The sequence below is a fragment of the Manacus candei genome, unplaced genomic scaffold (genome assembly GCF_025592945.1).
Source record: "Manacus candei isolate 608988 ecotype Guabito, Panama unplaced genomic scaffold, ASM2559294v1 h1tg000051l, whole genome shotgun sequence".
NCBI lineage: Eukaryota > Metazoa > Chordata > Aves > Passeriformes > Pipridae > Manacus > Manacus candei.
The window spans coordinates 5844345-5861279 of NW_026138099.1; the positions used below are offsets into that span (position 1 = coordinate 5844345).

At 37.3% G+C, this 16935-nt stretch overlaps 2 protein-coding genes across 5 annotated transcripts in view; both read left to right on the forward strand.

Moving 5' to 3' along the window:
- The window catches only part of LOC127477273 (uncharacterized), a 702414-nt gene that overhangs the window by 680417 nt on the left and 5062 nt on the right, over positions 1 to 16935 (forward strand). The window lies entirely within an intron of this gene.
- Positions 1 to 16935, forward strand: part of BNC2 (basonuclin 2) — a 344665-nt gene that overhangs the window by 311566 nt on the left and 16164 nt on the right. For all 3 annotated transcript variants that reach the window (XM_051801370.1, XM_051801371.1, XM_051801372.1), the window contains exon 5: positions 326 to 2292. In XM_051801370.1, coding sequence (XP_051657330.1) covers positions 326 to 2292 — 1967 coding nt within the window. The remainder of the gene's footprint in view (positions 1 to 325; positions 2293 to 16935) is intronic.

Sequence of the window (16935 nt, forward strand, 5' to 3'; positions counted from 1 at the left end):
ACATTCTATATAGATCACTGTTGTTAAATTGAAAGTATTGAAAGCATTTTAGATCACAGAGCCCTGTGGTCTACATTTTATGTACTCTGACATTAATAAACTCAATCTGGTTTTCTGGCTGTGACTGTAATTACAGTATTTACATGGCTGGAAAGTTTGTATTTTTTTTATCAAATTTTATTAACACTGTATGCATGTTGTTTTTTGAGTTTAGTGTTTTCATGTTCAGGCAGCAGAGCACCTTCTATTGAATTGAATAATTATGCAGAATCAATAATTTTTTTCTTTGTGTTTGTCTTTGTTGTTTCTTTGATATGGCCTCTAGGATGCTGCAGGCAAGGTACTGGACCGCTGGGCCATCATGTCCAGGGAAGAAGAGATCATTACCCTTCAGCAGTTCCTGAGATTTGGAGAAACGAAATCTATTGTGGAGCTGATGGCAATTCAAGAAAAAGAAGGGCAGGCTGTGGCTGTGCCATCTTCAAAGACAGATTCAGATATAAGGACTTTTATTGAAAGCAATAATCGCACCAGGAGCCCAAGTCTCCTTGCTCACCTGGAGAATAGCAACCCTTCCAGCATTCATCATTTTGAAAACATCCCGAATAGCCTTGCATTCCTGCTTCCATTCCAGTACATAAATCCAGTCTCTGCTCCACTGCTGGGGCTGCCTCCAAATGGCCTCCTGCTGGAACAGCCAGCAATGAGGCTCCGTGAACCAAGTCTTACAACCCAAAATGAATATAACGAGAGCAGTGAATCTGAAGTTTCCCCTACGCCTTTCAAGAATGAGCAAACATCCAGCAGGAATGCTTTGACCAGCATCACGAATGTTGAGCCCAAAAGTGAGCCAGCCTGCGTCTCTCCTGTTCAGACACCTACGCCAGTCAGTGATTTATCAAAAACAGAACACACTAAAAGCTCGTTCCGAATTCACAGAATGAGGAGAATGGGATCAGCCTCGAGGAAAGGAAGAGTGTTTTGCAATGCATGTGGCAAAACTTTCTATGACAAAGGTACACTTAAAATCCACTACAATGCTGTACACCTGAAAATCAAGCATCGGTGCACTATTGAAGGCTGCAACATGGTTTTCAGCTCTCTCAGAAGCCGCAATCGCCACAGTGCTAACCCCAATCCCCGACTCCACATGCCTATGCTAAGGAATAACCGTGACAAAGATCTGATACGTGCTACATCAGGTGCCGCTACTCCCGTCATAGCAAGTACAAAATCCAACCTAACTTTAACAAGTCCTGGGCGCCCACCGATGGGGTTTACCACTCCCCCTCTAGACCCTGTACTGCAGAACCCTCTTCCTAGTCAGCTGGTCTTCCCAGCTTTAAAGACTGTCCAACCCGTTCCACCTTTTTACAGAAATTTACTTACTCCTGGAGAGATGGTGAGTCCTCCAACCTCACTCCCTACCAGTCCAATAATACCAGCAGTGAGTGGCATGGAGCAGCATCCCCCTCCTCCTTCAGAGTCATCAGTACCTTCAGTGTTGATGCCCACCCCAGAGCCCAATGCAGACCTTGCTCCCAAGAAGAAGCCAAGGAAGTCAAGCATGCCAGTTAAAATTGAAAAGGAAGTTATCGATACTGCTGATGAGTTTGATGATGAAGACGAAGAGGTGAATGACAGCAGCACGATGGTGAATGACATTGGTCATGACAATCACTGCCATTCTCAGGAGGAAATGAGCCCAGGCCTGTCTGTGAAAGACTTTTCCAAAAATGACAGAAGCAGATGCATTTCCAGACCAGACATAAGAAGGGCAGACAGCATGACATCAGAAGACCAGGAGCATGAGAGAGACTACGAAAATGAGTCAGAGTCATCAGAGCCCAAATTGTGTGAGGAAACCATGGAAGGCGATGATCGCCTCCATGAACCTGGTGAAAAATCAACGATGCATGGTAACAGACCAGATGAAAACCACAATGACTCTTCCAATCAGGATGTCATTAAGGTGAAGGAAGAGTATACAGACCCTACATATGATATGTTTTATATGAGCCAATATGGCCTGTACAATGGAGGCAGTGCCAGTATGGCTGCTCTTCATGAAAGTTTCACTTCTACATTCAACTACAGCAGCCCCCAGAAGTTCTCCCCAGAAGCTGAAATGTGCTCCAGCCCAGACCCCAAGATCTGCTATGTTTGCAAGAAAAGTTTCAAGAGTTCCTACAGTGTGAAGCTTCACTACCGAAATGTTCATTTAAAAGAGATGCATGTCTGCACAGTGGCTGGCTGTAATGCTGCATTCCCATCACGGAGAAGCAGAGACAGGTCAGTAAATATTAATTGATTTTCTACATTATTAAATGTGTTGAATTATGTAAAAATAGGCGGTTTAGGATATATGAAGAAACAGAGAGATGCAGAGTAATGACAAGTGACAATCATGTTCCCATGACATTGAGACAGATTTATCACTTTAAAGATATTCATTGTTGCTTGGCATTCAGAGTGGTATATATTGTGCCATCCTCTTAAGCGACTGGCTAGATAATAAATGTCATTATAATTTCTGTGTGCCTGTGTACATGTGTATTGCACATCTGTTTATAAGGTACAGCCTTCATTACATTTATTTTCTTCTCCCTGCAACATTTAAAACAAGAAAACCTTCTATTAAGTAGATAGTTCATTGTATACAAAACAAATATCTCCATGCATGCATATAGTAGACTAGGAAGGAGGGGAAGGAGTGGATGGATGGTTGGATGAATGGATGGAGAGACAGAACGGAAAGATTGGAATAAAAGAATGATTTCCATCTCCATAGGGTCATATAAAAGTAAACAAGAAGCATTAGAAGGTTATTCTTTATTATTTTCAATTTTTAAAACTGGACACTGTGTTGTAGTGAGAACGAGTAAATATTAAGAAAATCATTATCTTTTTCTTTAGTAGAACTTATATCTCTATCCACTATGGTCATTTAATCTACTTTATCTTCTTTTCTGCATGTGAGCAACTCCCTTTCCCACCAATGGGAATTATGCACGTTCAGAGCGGAGAGGCTAGACCCCTACATATTTTTAATATCAACCAGGATATATTCTGCTGACACTTCAAATGACATCATGCTCTAGCTATGCTGCATCAATACTGAAATGGTTGGGCTTAAACAGAAGCAGCTGGTCCATAAACTCTTTGTTTTGGGGTGTTCTGGTTTTTTGTTTTGGGGTTTTTTGTTGGGTTTTTTTTGTTTTGTTTTGTTTGTTTGTTTTGTTTTATTTTGTGGATTTTTTTCGTTTTGTTTTGTTTTGTTTTGTTTTAAATAGATTGTTCTTATTGATTCCTGAGGAAAATGTAATATAAATAGAATTTGTTAGGGTGATAGGATAACAGTTATTTCATATTTGTGGATAAAAGCTCTCGCATCTGATGATGATCATATTGTCACGTAACAAAATCTTTCTGGTTCATGGAGTGATGGTGAGATTGGCTCACCTTTCTTCCTTTACTTGTGTTTCATATTTTTTCATTAGGCTGTAAAATTTCAGCAGACACAGGACGGAAATTAAACCTCACTAAACATTTCACACGCAGCTTCTCACTTTTTTCTTTGAAACTGATGTGGTTTGAAAGTGAATATATTGTATCTTCTAAAATGAAAGCAAGTTAGTGTTAAGGATATTGAGGAGCCAAAATTCACTGTTTTGATGGAGAGGCTAGTCCCCAAATATCTCATGTCTTCTCTCATCATTTATGAAATCCACTAAACAGAAAAATAGGAACAAACATAAGAATACAAGTTCAGAACATCTAAGAAGGATGATCTAGGAAGTTTGCATTTGAATAGGATGAAACTACTGGACACAAAGCAGGTAAATCTAAATTAAGACTGATTTTCTTGGGGTGTGCTGATAACATTTATGAGACTTGAATTTGACAAGGGAAACATGTAAATCAGTGGCATGCTGAATTTAGATGTGTGTAACCCTTTTCAGTTCCTGAAATTGCACAGCCTTTGTTAGTCAAGAATTTAGCTTAGTCGGTCTGTTTCCTCAAATGAATTATGAAGTCAGTCATGTACTACACAAAACAGCTTTGTGTCGAGCATGTGAAGTAAGAAGTAATTAGCTTTAGGATTTGCAACTTTATGTAGTGTATTATATTTCAGCAGTAATATATTGATGGATCATGGTAATAATAAAATTTTAGCACAGTAAAGACTAAGATGTTCTAAGAAAGAGTGACTGTGATGACATACGTAAAATATGTCTGAGATAAGAACCTGGAAATAGGGCACATTTTGAAAATATTTTGTCAACTATGTGGCATACTCCTGTTAAGCTTACTGAAAGCAAGCCATGAAATAAAAATCTGATTCAGTAACTTAAAATGTAGGCTGCATATTTAAAGATTTTTTTTTACTTGTAAACTGTTTTATTACCCTAAAAATTTTTCTATTCAATTTGTTTAGGGGTTTTTTTCTGATCTTCCTTTTGAAAATATTTTTTTTTTTTAAGGAGAGTATATACGATTTCTAGCTCTTCAGATTATGGAGAGCACCTCAAAGATAAATGGATAACTAAATTAATAGCATTGAAAAGTGAGAACTTCTTCCATCTGCTTAAATCAATTTCACTTAAAAACTCAAGAGCATTTTGCTTTTAATTGGTGTATGAGAAGTAAGACTTAGCTACTTACAGCATACAGTAATAATTCCTGGCTAATATTTGAAATGGACTCATGTTCCATTTTGGACACATTACAAAAAGTCTCTGCGATTTGTTTGTGTGTAAGTCACTCACATGATCTTTGAGTAGTTAGAGTAGCTTAGAATTTTGTGCTTTATGAAAGAAAAAGGAAATTTTTTTCAATACTCTGAAAGCAGAGTTCTAACTATCCCATAGTTTGCAGTCTTATGAAGTTATTATCTTTATTTTTAGTCACTTTATTAATTGTATTACTAGTATTGTGTTAATGATATTATTAATCCTATTATAACTAGTTAAAGGTCTATAAGTAATTAGAGGTCTAAAAGTCACAACTAGCTATGTTCTATAAGACAATACAAGCTTAAGTGGAGATAGATAACATTGGCTGATCTTTTTTGTTTTCCTTAGAGGCATCTGATTTCGCTCAAGTCCTTTTCCAATGTAACTCTAGTTAATCAAAGGTTTGACTGTATTCTCCCTGCCCTGTACATACACAAAACTCCTAATTGTTGACAGGGAGTGGCACTACTGTAAAATGGTCTTTGCAGGGATAGGGTTGTGATACAGACCGCTGGTTACCAGAGGCAGCAGATCGTGTCAGGAGAAAATGCAGTGCTGTTTTGACTGAAGGAGGGGTTTTATCTGTGTCAGAGCTGCAACCCTCCCTTTGTAGAAAGCATTCTATAGCAATTTATGCTAAGGTTGACCAAATCTAGCTTTACCATTCCTACATCATTTGTGCCAAGGTCAACACCTGCATAAAAATCCTTCTGCAAGAAATGTTGGAATGTCTTCTGAGATCTTCAGCTAACCACTGCTAGTCCTTGTAACTTTGGGGTCAAGATAACCAGAAGATTCTGGAGTCCCACCTCTCATGTGTTTTTTTCAAGTCAAGGCAGAGGAAAGCAGAGTCCTGGTCCTTGCTGTCAATGCCTCAGTAATTCTGTCACCCATTCTAAAAATTAGATAGTATTGCTTTCAAGTAGTCAAGCTCTGCTGAGCTTAGATCTTTTTAAAAGGGCCTTTTTTCATCATTCTTCTGAGCCACGAATAACATCACTAATTAAAATAACTTTATACATACCTAGATCTTGGGTCTTTTTCTCAGATTGAGAAATCTTTTTGTCTTTCTTTTCCTGGAAGCACTAAACTTCAGTAAACCACTTTTTCTTCCATTCTTCAACAGTCACTTAGTGAATTAGCTGTTCATCCATTTCTGTTTCTGTATTTACTTCAGATCTCCTTTCTTCTAAAGGTATATTGTTCAGGCTAGGTCTTGTTGCAAGAATGCAATGGGAAGTAAATAAGAAAAGAGACCATGTTAAAAATTTAGGCAGAAACAATGTCATAAACCTCCTTTGGAACAGAAAGACATCTTTTTCAAGTAACTTACTAGATGGAAAAGAGTAAGATGAGAAGTCCCTGCACAAACTGTGCACTTGAATGGAAAGATTTGCCCTTGTGGTGTGAATTCTCTCTGGACTTGGAAGAGATGTGTTCTGTGATTGAGGAGAATTGGCCTGTAGCTGCAGTGGTTAGATTCCCCTAGGATCTGCTTCCCAGCCTCATCTGTGAGTCCTGCTCCAGCAGATACTGAGTTGGTCTTACAAAAAGGTAGATGCGGTTGGTCCTTGAAGTCAGCACTGAGGTACAGTTGCTCAGGGGATGATCCTGAGCTGGGGACAAGAGGAGGGACTAGATATTTGCTGACCAAAGAGGACACCAATGCAGAGGTGAAGATCTGGAAGGTGCAACTTAGAGCAGTTGGCTTCATTTTGGTCTCTCACCTGGAAGAGCCAAGAATTTTGCGGTCACAACCACTGATGAAACAGGAGGCAGGTGGACTTTTTGCTTTCAGTAAGTCTTGTCAAGAAACTGCGGTAAGATTTTAAGGAGAAATGCAGCCATCTTTTCAGTCAGCCTTAGTGCATGCTAAATCCCTATTTCACCTCAGTACTGACACTATTAGAATCTGTGGTATTTAAGCTAGGGCACAGCATTAGTAACAATATGTTACCATGTTTTGCTTTCTCTCAATGTATGGAAAATAAATTAACTCTCAGTATACCTGTTCAAAGGAACAAAGCAAAAACCTTTCATTTTGGCTGTCTGCTACTTAAGTGGGAGTATTAATTGTGCAGGTTTGTCTTTTAGGTTTTCTGACAAAGTGAGCATGCATGCATATACGTGTGTGCATGTGTGTGTGTTCCACAAGATGAGAAAGGTAATTGAGCCCCATGAAGAAATTTAAAAACAAAATAATATCTGCTCAGGGTGATTTATAAATAAATATGAGGCAACTATTGGTGCCAGGTGTGATCATGCCACTGATTGCAAGTTAAATCAGTCCAGATTTAAAAACATAAACTCCTTAATTTATATGGAGCAAGACATCTGTAGGTGGTTTATTAAAACCTGCTGATGTCTCCAGAACTAAATTTGTGCAAATATAGACCTCTGGGTAGCTGTGTTGAAAAACCAGACACATACTTTTTGTCTGATTACCTGATTTCCAGCCCTGTACAGGTGTGCTTGAATAAATTAACATCAGTTACCTATGATTAGTCGCTGCATACATTATCAATGGAGGTGAAGAAGTGAGAAAGCTGCTACCTGCCTCCTGTTATCACCTCCTTGATACAACAGTATCCATTTTTTCATCATCCTACTATGCTTGGAACCTTCTACAGATAACTTTTTAGAGAATTATTTTCTTTAAATGCACTCAATTCCAGCTCCAGGAAATAAGCCACTTTGCACCAGTCCATGATAATTATTATTCTATTTCCCCAAATACAATTAACTGTCATACGCAACTTGACTTTCCTCCAACAACAGGGAAATCAATTTTTAAGACATTAGGTGTCCTAGGAACCATTTTTCAAGAGACAAAAATTATACTGATAATTTTTTAAAATATAAACACATTTACACCTGTTCTACTGTTTTTGGATGTGATGAAGTTCGTTAAGAGACTAGCTTCATATCCAACACATTTGAGTGAACTATTAGGTTTTCTCTTGCAGAGTCACTAAGATGTCGGTCATTGCTAATGTTCCCATAACTCTTCCTTACTCAAGAGAATCTGCATCAAAACATTTTGTGCCACCTCTAACACAAATCTACCAATCTGACTCTTCCATGAACAGTCATATTGAACAGAGACTGCTTGTCATATTGCATACTCACCAATATGAACAACAGAAGCAGAATTAAAAATTAAAATACATAGAACCAGTTTCATCATAAGATTAAAAAAATATTTAAAAGAAAATAAATAATTTGAAGCAAGTGGCTACTTATGTGAGTAAACATTGAAGGATCAACTCTGGTGTGAAGGAATTTTTTTTCTGTCTACATATAGTCATTTGTTTTGGGTTTGAATTGGAGGTGGCTGTTGTTTTTTAAAACAACCTGCTGTCTTCATGATCTTGTTCTGGTTTGGTACACAAATGGGTATTTCTTTGAAAGGGAGAGTACAGTTTCTTGTACAGTTCAAGAAGTCTCATTTTTATGTGAACTTGCAAATAAGTCAGTGGCCTGAAAAGCTTATTTAAACAAACTGCTACACCAGGGTTAAGATAGGTGGGAAGCATAAGTAAAACATTGAAAATCCTAGCTAAAAGCAAAACATGCATTGAGCGATATTTTCCCCTGATATCTGTTGTGACAAATAATGTAAATGTTTAATGTGTTTTGTCCAATTTTCTTGTGTAAGTTTTGTGTATTTTATGTTTGGTGAAAAAGGTTATTTGTGAAGATTGGACTGTGAACATGAATGCTTATCATAATATCCTGGTTACCCCTAGGTTCCTAGGAAATAACTGGAAGAACCAAAACTCTTCTCCAGAGATTGGGAGAAAATTGAGTGTTTTCCACTTATCTGAGTAAATGTAAAGCAGTTCCCCATATACAGAGACATCCCATCTACCCTAGAGTCTTTTGGAAGCAGGGTAAACAAAATATCTGCCCCCATTAGTTCCTACAAACGAAGGCTCTGGCTGTTCTTTTCAACTTAACAGTGGAAGCCTCTAAGATTTCTGCTGAATGTGAAGGAAGCTGTACTTTACAGATAGAAGATAACACCAGGGCACTACTTCCAAAAGTCTGAATGGAACAAGACACCTCAGCTTGAGAGTTGTAGTCTTCTTAGGTGCAGGAGTCTGGGGAGAAATGATGAAGGGTGAGGGAGACACCTTTCTGGCAGGAATAGCTGTGTATTTACTGCCCTTTGGATTTACAGCCCTCAATGAAAAAAAGAGACACTCAGTAGGCAGGCAAACACCCCCATACATACATTCATGATACATTCATTTGTCAGCTGTGCATGTCTGAAAAGAGAAACTTTCAACTGAAGAAGCAAACTTTACATCAGATTTTACAGCCTAACCAAAGATTACTGATAGCTGAGGCCATTTTCTTCTGCCCTTAATGATGATGCTGCTGCTTTTTCCCCTAGATTTGAGCCAATTCATTCACTGGAACATAAACTTAGTGATTGTGCTGGGATGTATACAAATTAACATGAAGTTTACCTGAAAGTACGAAAACTAGTGAGGCAAGTCCTAGGAATGACTAGAAAAAAATAACCCAGAAGGGAGAAAATTTATCAGTAGGTAACTTCAGATAGCTACAACACTTTTTTTGGATGACACTATGATAGTCCTACCAGTATATCTAGACAGAAGCAGACATTTCAAAATACTTTTTGAAATAGAATTATGTAGCAGGTGATGAGTATAGTAAAACAAAGCTCATTTGGATTTCTGTTCCATTGCTTTTTGACAAGGTAGACTTTTAGTAGTGAGACAGGGGAGATGGGAGTGTTTTCCAATGAAATATGTCTTAGTAAAATATGTTACTCAAAAATAGTTGATAATTTATAGGTTCTGGGGAAAAGAAACACCAAAGCCCAACCTCTCTAAATCTGACACATCTTTTTATGGCTACAGGCTGCTAGGGGTTAGCAAATAGGACAGGGAGCAATAGCAAACTTGTGAAGTAGAGCCTGTAGTTGCAGGAATATACTGTTCAGTTAGGAACAATTAAGGGTAAAGATAACCATACTGCTAACTACTTACCTCAGGGTGATCCTGAAGGAAGACATGCTGAGTTATGAAAGAGAGTTAAGTGCTCCACAGTGTCAAGGAAGAGGCCACTGCATAGGCACTTCAAGTGCACTGCAAGACACTGTGCGCAGCTTTTTACTACTCTTTAATCCTGATCTGCAGTACTCATAGTTTGTTTTCCTTTGTATCTTCAGGAAAGCAGTGCCACACATCATGTACCAGTATTCATGATGTTATGCTGTAGGTACTACAGTAGGAACCATTCATTCACATCCAGCACTTACACATAAAACATTCCCTAATGATACCTCTAGAGCTGTGTCAGGTGGTCTGTTGGGACCTGAGGTAACACAGGAATATCTCAGGTGAGATACCACTTACGGCTCATCACAAGTTGACTTTTTAATGGCAAACACTGGATATTTTCTGACAGGAGTTTTAAGCCCTCCAATTGTAAAGAAAATCTAAGGTTTTTTGTAGGCCTTCCTACTTTCCAGCAACATCCTTTAAGAGAACAGTTTGCCTTGTGCTAAGGAAACTTTTTTTTATTATTATTTTTTTAATCAAGAGCTTATTTCACATTTAAACTTGCCCTAAAAAGCATTGCTTTAAAAGATCTGTCTAAGAAATAATTTAACATTTTTGCCATAAGGCACTTTCAAGCTTTATATAAATGGACCTGGAGGAGAAATGAAGAAGTTTTAGGTTTGCCAGCAATGTACACTCTCATAAAAGAGAAAGAAGTGCAGAACTTTGTTAGCATTGTGTATAAAGTGGTTCATTTTGTATGGGGAAAGAGCAGGGAGAGAGAAAGAAAGAATAGGATTGTAATATGAAAACATCTTTTCCTGTCACTGTTTTTTGCCTTTTTTTTTTGAATAAAAAGAGGGAAAAAAGCTCTAAGCTGTATGCCTGTGTCAAACATATGAATATGAAACATAAGATGTAAACTATAAGTTTTAAAAGTTGTTATTTCCAATGTTGCTGATTTTGATTCTAGTGCTTTCCAAACTTTATTGCTTATTTTATTAACTAGGGAAAAGTTCAATATATTTTTTTTCCTTTCTATCCCTCTTCTTCTCTCTCCCTCTCTCTCCTTTTCTTTGTTATGCCAGAATAAAAAAGCATTTACAGTTTAGCCACTTACAAAGGAAAATACAAACGTGACATAGTTAATTTTGCTGCCTATAAATCTTACATTGTACTTTTCTGTTTTACACACAAAATGTGGAAATAAAAATAGCCTAAACACCTATTTATGTGTGTGTGTCTGTGGACGCGTATACTGAAAGACATACATGTAGCTGTGTTGTTAGATAAGGATCTAAAAATGCAATGGATAGAAACAGAATTTGGATTCCCTCTCAGAAAAGGTAAATGAGCCCTTGTTTCAAGAAGAAGATGCACACAGATGATATATTATGCAAGACTGAGAACCAAGGTTTCATGAGGAAAGACCCTGGCAGGAAGGATAACAGATCCTGTACTGGATGTCTCTGAGGTCTGATAGCCAGATAGGGGAGCAGCACTAATTCTGCAGCCTTTTTAGTCTATTCTGTCACAGAAGGGGCACTGCTGGGTCAGTCAGCTCACTAGTAATTGTGTTTTACAGACTTCTAAAGCAATTGGCTCAGTCAGTCCCAATTCAATAAAAGTGTAGAGCGAGAGTGAGAGCACTTTTGTTCTATTTTTTACTTGAAATTATTTCATTCAGCAGTCTGTCTTTTTTATTACCAGGATTTGACATTAGCACTCCAAGCTATATTAGCATCCATTTCAGCAGTTCAGTAATGGTATTAAAAAAACACTTAACTTCAACGGTGAATGGTTGTATGACAGTACCATAAAAATCCACATTAAAAAAAAACTTATGTATTTGTCTCTGCAAATTATTTTTCACTCATTTAACCACTTCAAAACTACACTTTCTTGACTGGTGTTAGCAAGAGCTTTAGTAGAGGGAAGGTTTGTAAAGGAGCTGCAACAATGGCAGAAAGAGAAAATCGAAGACATTTAAAGAAGAAGAAAAATGTGATGGAACATGCAAGCACATACATGCATAAGAAAGATCTCTCATTTTGGGTGGGCGCCTCTCATTCATCAACTGAGTAAGATTTTTACTCACATCACTCGAGGTAAAATCTTTGGCATCCTCTACATTTCTGGGATTTAATTTTGAACACAGCACTCTCCAAGCTTGGGACAGCAGCCTAACTACCTTGGCACTTCAGCACATTCATAAATGACTGCATTAGGTTCTAAATTTTGATTAAACATTCTGTAATTAATCAATGGTAGACATGAAACAGTTGGCAAGGTCCAGAGCTGCAAAATGTTTAAGACATAAAACATTACAAAGTAATTAGAATGTGCTCCTTCAAGAGAAGGATTGCCTTCAATAACGAGGTAAATGATAGCATCATGTTTATTGTGGACGTAGGCAGCCAGTGCAATATGATAAACTGCAGGAGATACACATATCAGTAATCATCCACATTATTAGTGTCATTAATCATAATTCTAAAAATATGACAGCAGCAGCTAACTTTTTGACCAATTTTGCCTCTGCCTGTTGGCCGTTATAACTTCACTAATAGACTGCAGAGCTCCTCTGCGTGGCAGTTTGCATTGAGAATGGAAGGTTAATTATATTTCAGCTGCTGATTCCTTCTCTCCTCGGAAAAGACTGAGCACTTTGACAATCCCAGGAGCTCGCTGCTGTTAAACCAGTAAAAGTACCTTTATTGAGATTTTCTTCGTTGGTCAGGAATGAGTAGATGTTTCAAATGAGATATAAGCACCAGGCTGGGACGGCCGCTAATGTTTCTTCCAAAATAATCCTTGGACAGCAAGCTGAACTTAGATATCTTTGCACAGTCTCTTGTGGATAAGTAAAAAGTTGAGAATTTAATAACTGCTGACAATAGTATGTATGGAAGAATCTCGGAGGATTGAAATTACTAAGGAGTCGGGACATCGATGAAAGGAGGTTATAGGATAATCAGCTATCAGTTGACCTGATAGGGATACTTATTTAGTAGTGTAAGATTACTAATAGAGGAACACTGTTGAACTGCCACATCAGATTTGATTTTATAGTTCCTCTGGTAGTGTATAAATAAATCAGCATTTCTAGACAAACTAATATTGGGAATGAGAATTACTATTGCATTGTGACCAAATTAAATGGTTTACAGATTTGCTGTGGAACTTGAAAATGTACAAAACTATCCCTAGAACTGAGGTTTTATTGTGATTTTGAACTTCAGGTGCAATCAGTAAAGAATGTATGAACCTACTATACAAATCATGAGATAATGTGTTGCTGTGCATCAATATCTGAGAGAAAAGAATTGGTTTGAAAGCACAGTTGGTGAAAGCCAGCAGTTCTGACTGAGTTTTCTCTTTATTTCTGCATTTACTAAAACTTGAAGCTCAGTAAAATTCATGAATGGGTTGCTGAACTGGAGGAACTGTTTGTGTAAAAACATGCAAAATTATCAAATTTTTTGCATGGCTGTTGGAATTGTAAAATAAAATAAAGGATGAAAGCTTCTGATTACAAAACTTGAAATATGTAACATTTAGTTGATTTAGGTTGGAAAAGAAATGTTAATGCATGCAGTTTGGCAACAGATTCTACCTGGATGTTGGCTCAGTATTCTTAAGGGAAAATACACCTTGTGTGAAGGACCAGCAAAATACTTCAGCAGAGTGGAGATGAGGACCTAGCACATGACTGCAGTGCACGACTCTGTGTATATCATCTGCACAGCTAAACTTTTCTGTAGAGCTTTTGTGGACTGTAGAAACAGCTTTGGACTGATCGTCAGTGGTGCTGAGCACCTGCTATTTCCATCAGAGGACTTCGTCATATGTATGATGACCTTCTCATGCATGTAACATTGCTACACCAAGTTCACTTAGGAAATATTCTGTCAGACAAATCTTTTTGTTCTAAACTTTCTCAACCAGTCTAGATATTAGACAAAGAGTGCTGGCTATTCTGTAATGAGTCTGTTTTGCTTCCAGGCAGCTAGTGAAGTGAGAGGTTGAAGTGTTGCAACACAATTTTGATCATTTCTGAGTGAACTTTGGCAACTATGCCAGTGGTTATGCTTTTTGTTTGTAATATCTTTTGATCTTTAATGGACAACAATAGTAATATATTAAGAATATGACATGACCTTGCCTTGGTGCTTCTGAGCACACACAGCTTTTGTGGAAGTGTAATTCTGTTCAAACCATAAGGACTGTCTCACTCAACACCTCAACAGGTACGTACTGAATTATTGGGCCTTTCAAGAATCCCAAACCTGACAGATTTTACGTTAAAAATTATTTGGTAGCAAACATTGCCATCAGAGATCAGTTTCACATTTAACCTGAGTATTTGCTCACACAGTCAGCTATCCTGCCTTCCCAAATGCTATCTCTGCATTAACATTTTTTATGCATTCCTCAGTGATGACAAATTGTTTTCTGACTGTTAACTGTGGATTAAGTATGCAAAAGACGTTTACCACTGCCAGTAAACCAATAATTCTCACTAACATCTTCAGAGTTACAACATTTATAAAGTTGCAAAGTGGAGTAAACAAACCATCTGTTTGGCTTTGCCATATATGTCATGCTCTCTTATTAGCATATTACGATTCATTTAGTAAACAAATTTGGTGATTTTGTTCATGTCAAAGTTAGAGAGAGCTTGAAGATGATTAACATTCCTGGGACAGACACATTAATACATTGCTTCCTCTGCAAAGTTAAATGGCTTCTCAGGAGAATCACCCCTTGTTGACAAGATGAGACTGTCAATTTTGTTTGCCTGCCACATTAGGGGCCGTAAGGGGATGGGAAGCTCTGAGAAAGAGGAGCAGTGTAGGCAGCATAATTCACTGTGAATTGAAAAAAGAAGTCTAATTCTGATAAATGGTCGACCCCAATACATCCTACCTGTTATTACAACAGACGTGCCATATCTGTGCAGTAAATTAGTTAAACCCCTAAAGAGTTTGATGGGAGCTTATCTTCAAGTGAATAATTTGAGTGTAGAGGGAGCTGTCTTCGTGACCAGTGTGAGTGATTTGCTTCATATTGGAAGGGATTGAAATGACTGGGCTCCACATTAATTTGCAAGAACTTGCTTGTCCTTTATTTCCTGTATTTAATAAGTAGTGAGTTTTTTTACTTTTTTAATAGGTGCTGAACTGTATTTTACTTTTCGGATTTTCTTTCTATGAAATGTTAATATTTCCAGATTCTATGCAATTTAAAGCCTCAAGAACTGATTCTATTATCCCGTTCATGTAGAAATGCTTCGTTTTCATTGGGTAGTATAGTGGTTTTGCCTTGACTCATTCTGCAGTCTAGCCCTTATACCTACTTTCCCCCTTACATTTAGAGCCAAATTAAACATGATCAAATACATGGAAGCACTAATGTACAGTCCAATACCTTAGACCTGTTCAGATAAATGTGATTTTATAATTTAGGTCAGATCAGGATTTCAAACCAGTATTATCTTTGCTTAGATCTATGGCTTTTTTTCTTTTTACTTGAAAAACAAAACAAAACAAAACAAACCCTGTATTAAAGACTGACAGAGTGGCAAAATTAGCAGTAACTGAGAAAATATTTTTTAACAGTTTCTATTAATAATTAAGTTCCAGGAATTGTTTCATTGTAGATTCTTTTAAGTGAATTAGGGAAGTGATTGCTACTTCCTTCTTGAAGAAATATCAGAATTGAGGCCAATCTTTCTCATAAATATGTGCAATTATATTTAGCCAGAGTCTTACTGGTTCTTTGATTTTAGCTGCATGAAACTCAGCATTTCCAGTCTGCAGAGATTCTGCATTTCCAGTCTAGAGATTCTGAGAAAGCATAAAATTCTGCATTTACTTTCTGTTATGTTTGCATATTCTGAGCCTTTCTATGCATTTCAGGCTTAAATAAGCAGGAAAGGGACATGAAATTGAGGTAAGACCACTTTGCCATATTATCAAATTGTGTTAGCAATTAAAATCATGTGAAATTTTAAAACAAAACCATAAAGCTTAATTGACAGCCTTTGAGGTAAAGAGGAAGAAAGAGAACTTTCCTTTAACATTTCATTTCAGGTAAAAATGTAGGCTGAATACTGAGCTGAAAATATGTGTGGAAAAAGTCTCATAAGAGGAATAATGAAAGTTTCATTGTTTATATTTTAAACCAGATTGATAGAGCGTAGTTTTAAACTAAGTATAGCAGGAGGATAGCCTTTGTGGAGCCTGTACAATCAGAGCAGTTACTTCCATATCCAGCTTTAACAAAAGGTTTGCTGATCTGTGTGTAAACCACTAGATAAATGTGTGCTGGCTTTGATTTTCTAACAGAACCTTTTTCAAACTGCTGGTGATTGTAACCCAATAGTATCTTCTATCTTCTTTTAAAAAAATATACTATTACTTGGAAAAAACATAATTTAACAGAAAATAATTTTATGTTTACTTTTAGTGCATTAAGTATCCAAATATCATTTTATTGTGTTACTTAATGTTGGGATCACTTACTGATCTTAAAGCAAATCTGAACAAAGACTGATGGCCCCATACTGTGGTGTCCTGTTTATGATTTCTCTGCAGTGTTAGAATGGTAGGGCTGGGTGGTATTACTTTAGCAAATCATGTGTTTGCCAGAAAAGGCATTTTCTGAACATTTGAAGTATCAGAAATTGGGATAGTGGCTTTCTTGGAAACATAGGAAGAAAGGTTGTGGTGGGATACAAATGGAAATTTTGAAACAGATCATTTTAGAATATTAATGAACAATACAGTGTACTTTGATGTTTGACTGAGATTTTATTCAGAGAACTTTGTCACTTACAGTCGGCCAAGGAGAAGCAAGGGGCCAATAGCTAAGACAATTGAGTGGGACATCAGTCGGCTTGGCCCTTCTGTCTGACTGCATCAAGAATTGGAAAGTGGGTTTCCTTGGTCCCTAACTGACTGCCTTAACAATTATGATTCTGTTTCATTGTCAGTCTCTTTATCTTTCTCATCCCCTAATATTTAAGAATAATCATACTTTTCTCTTGCTAAAATAATTAAGAAAATGATGCTTGTATATCTTTTTCAACAACCTGTCCTGTCCTGAACTGTGAACAACACACTGAACCCAATTTTTCATGTAGTTGGGTTTGTACCCTC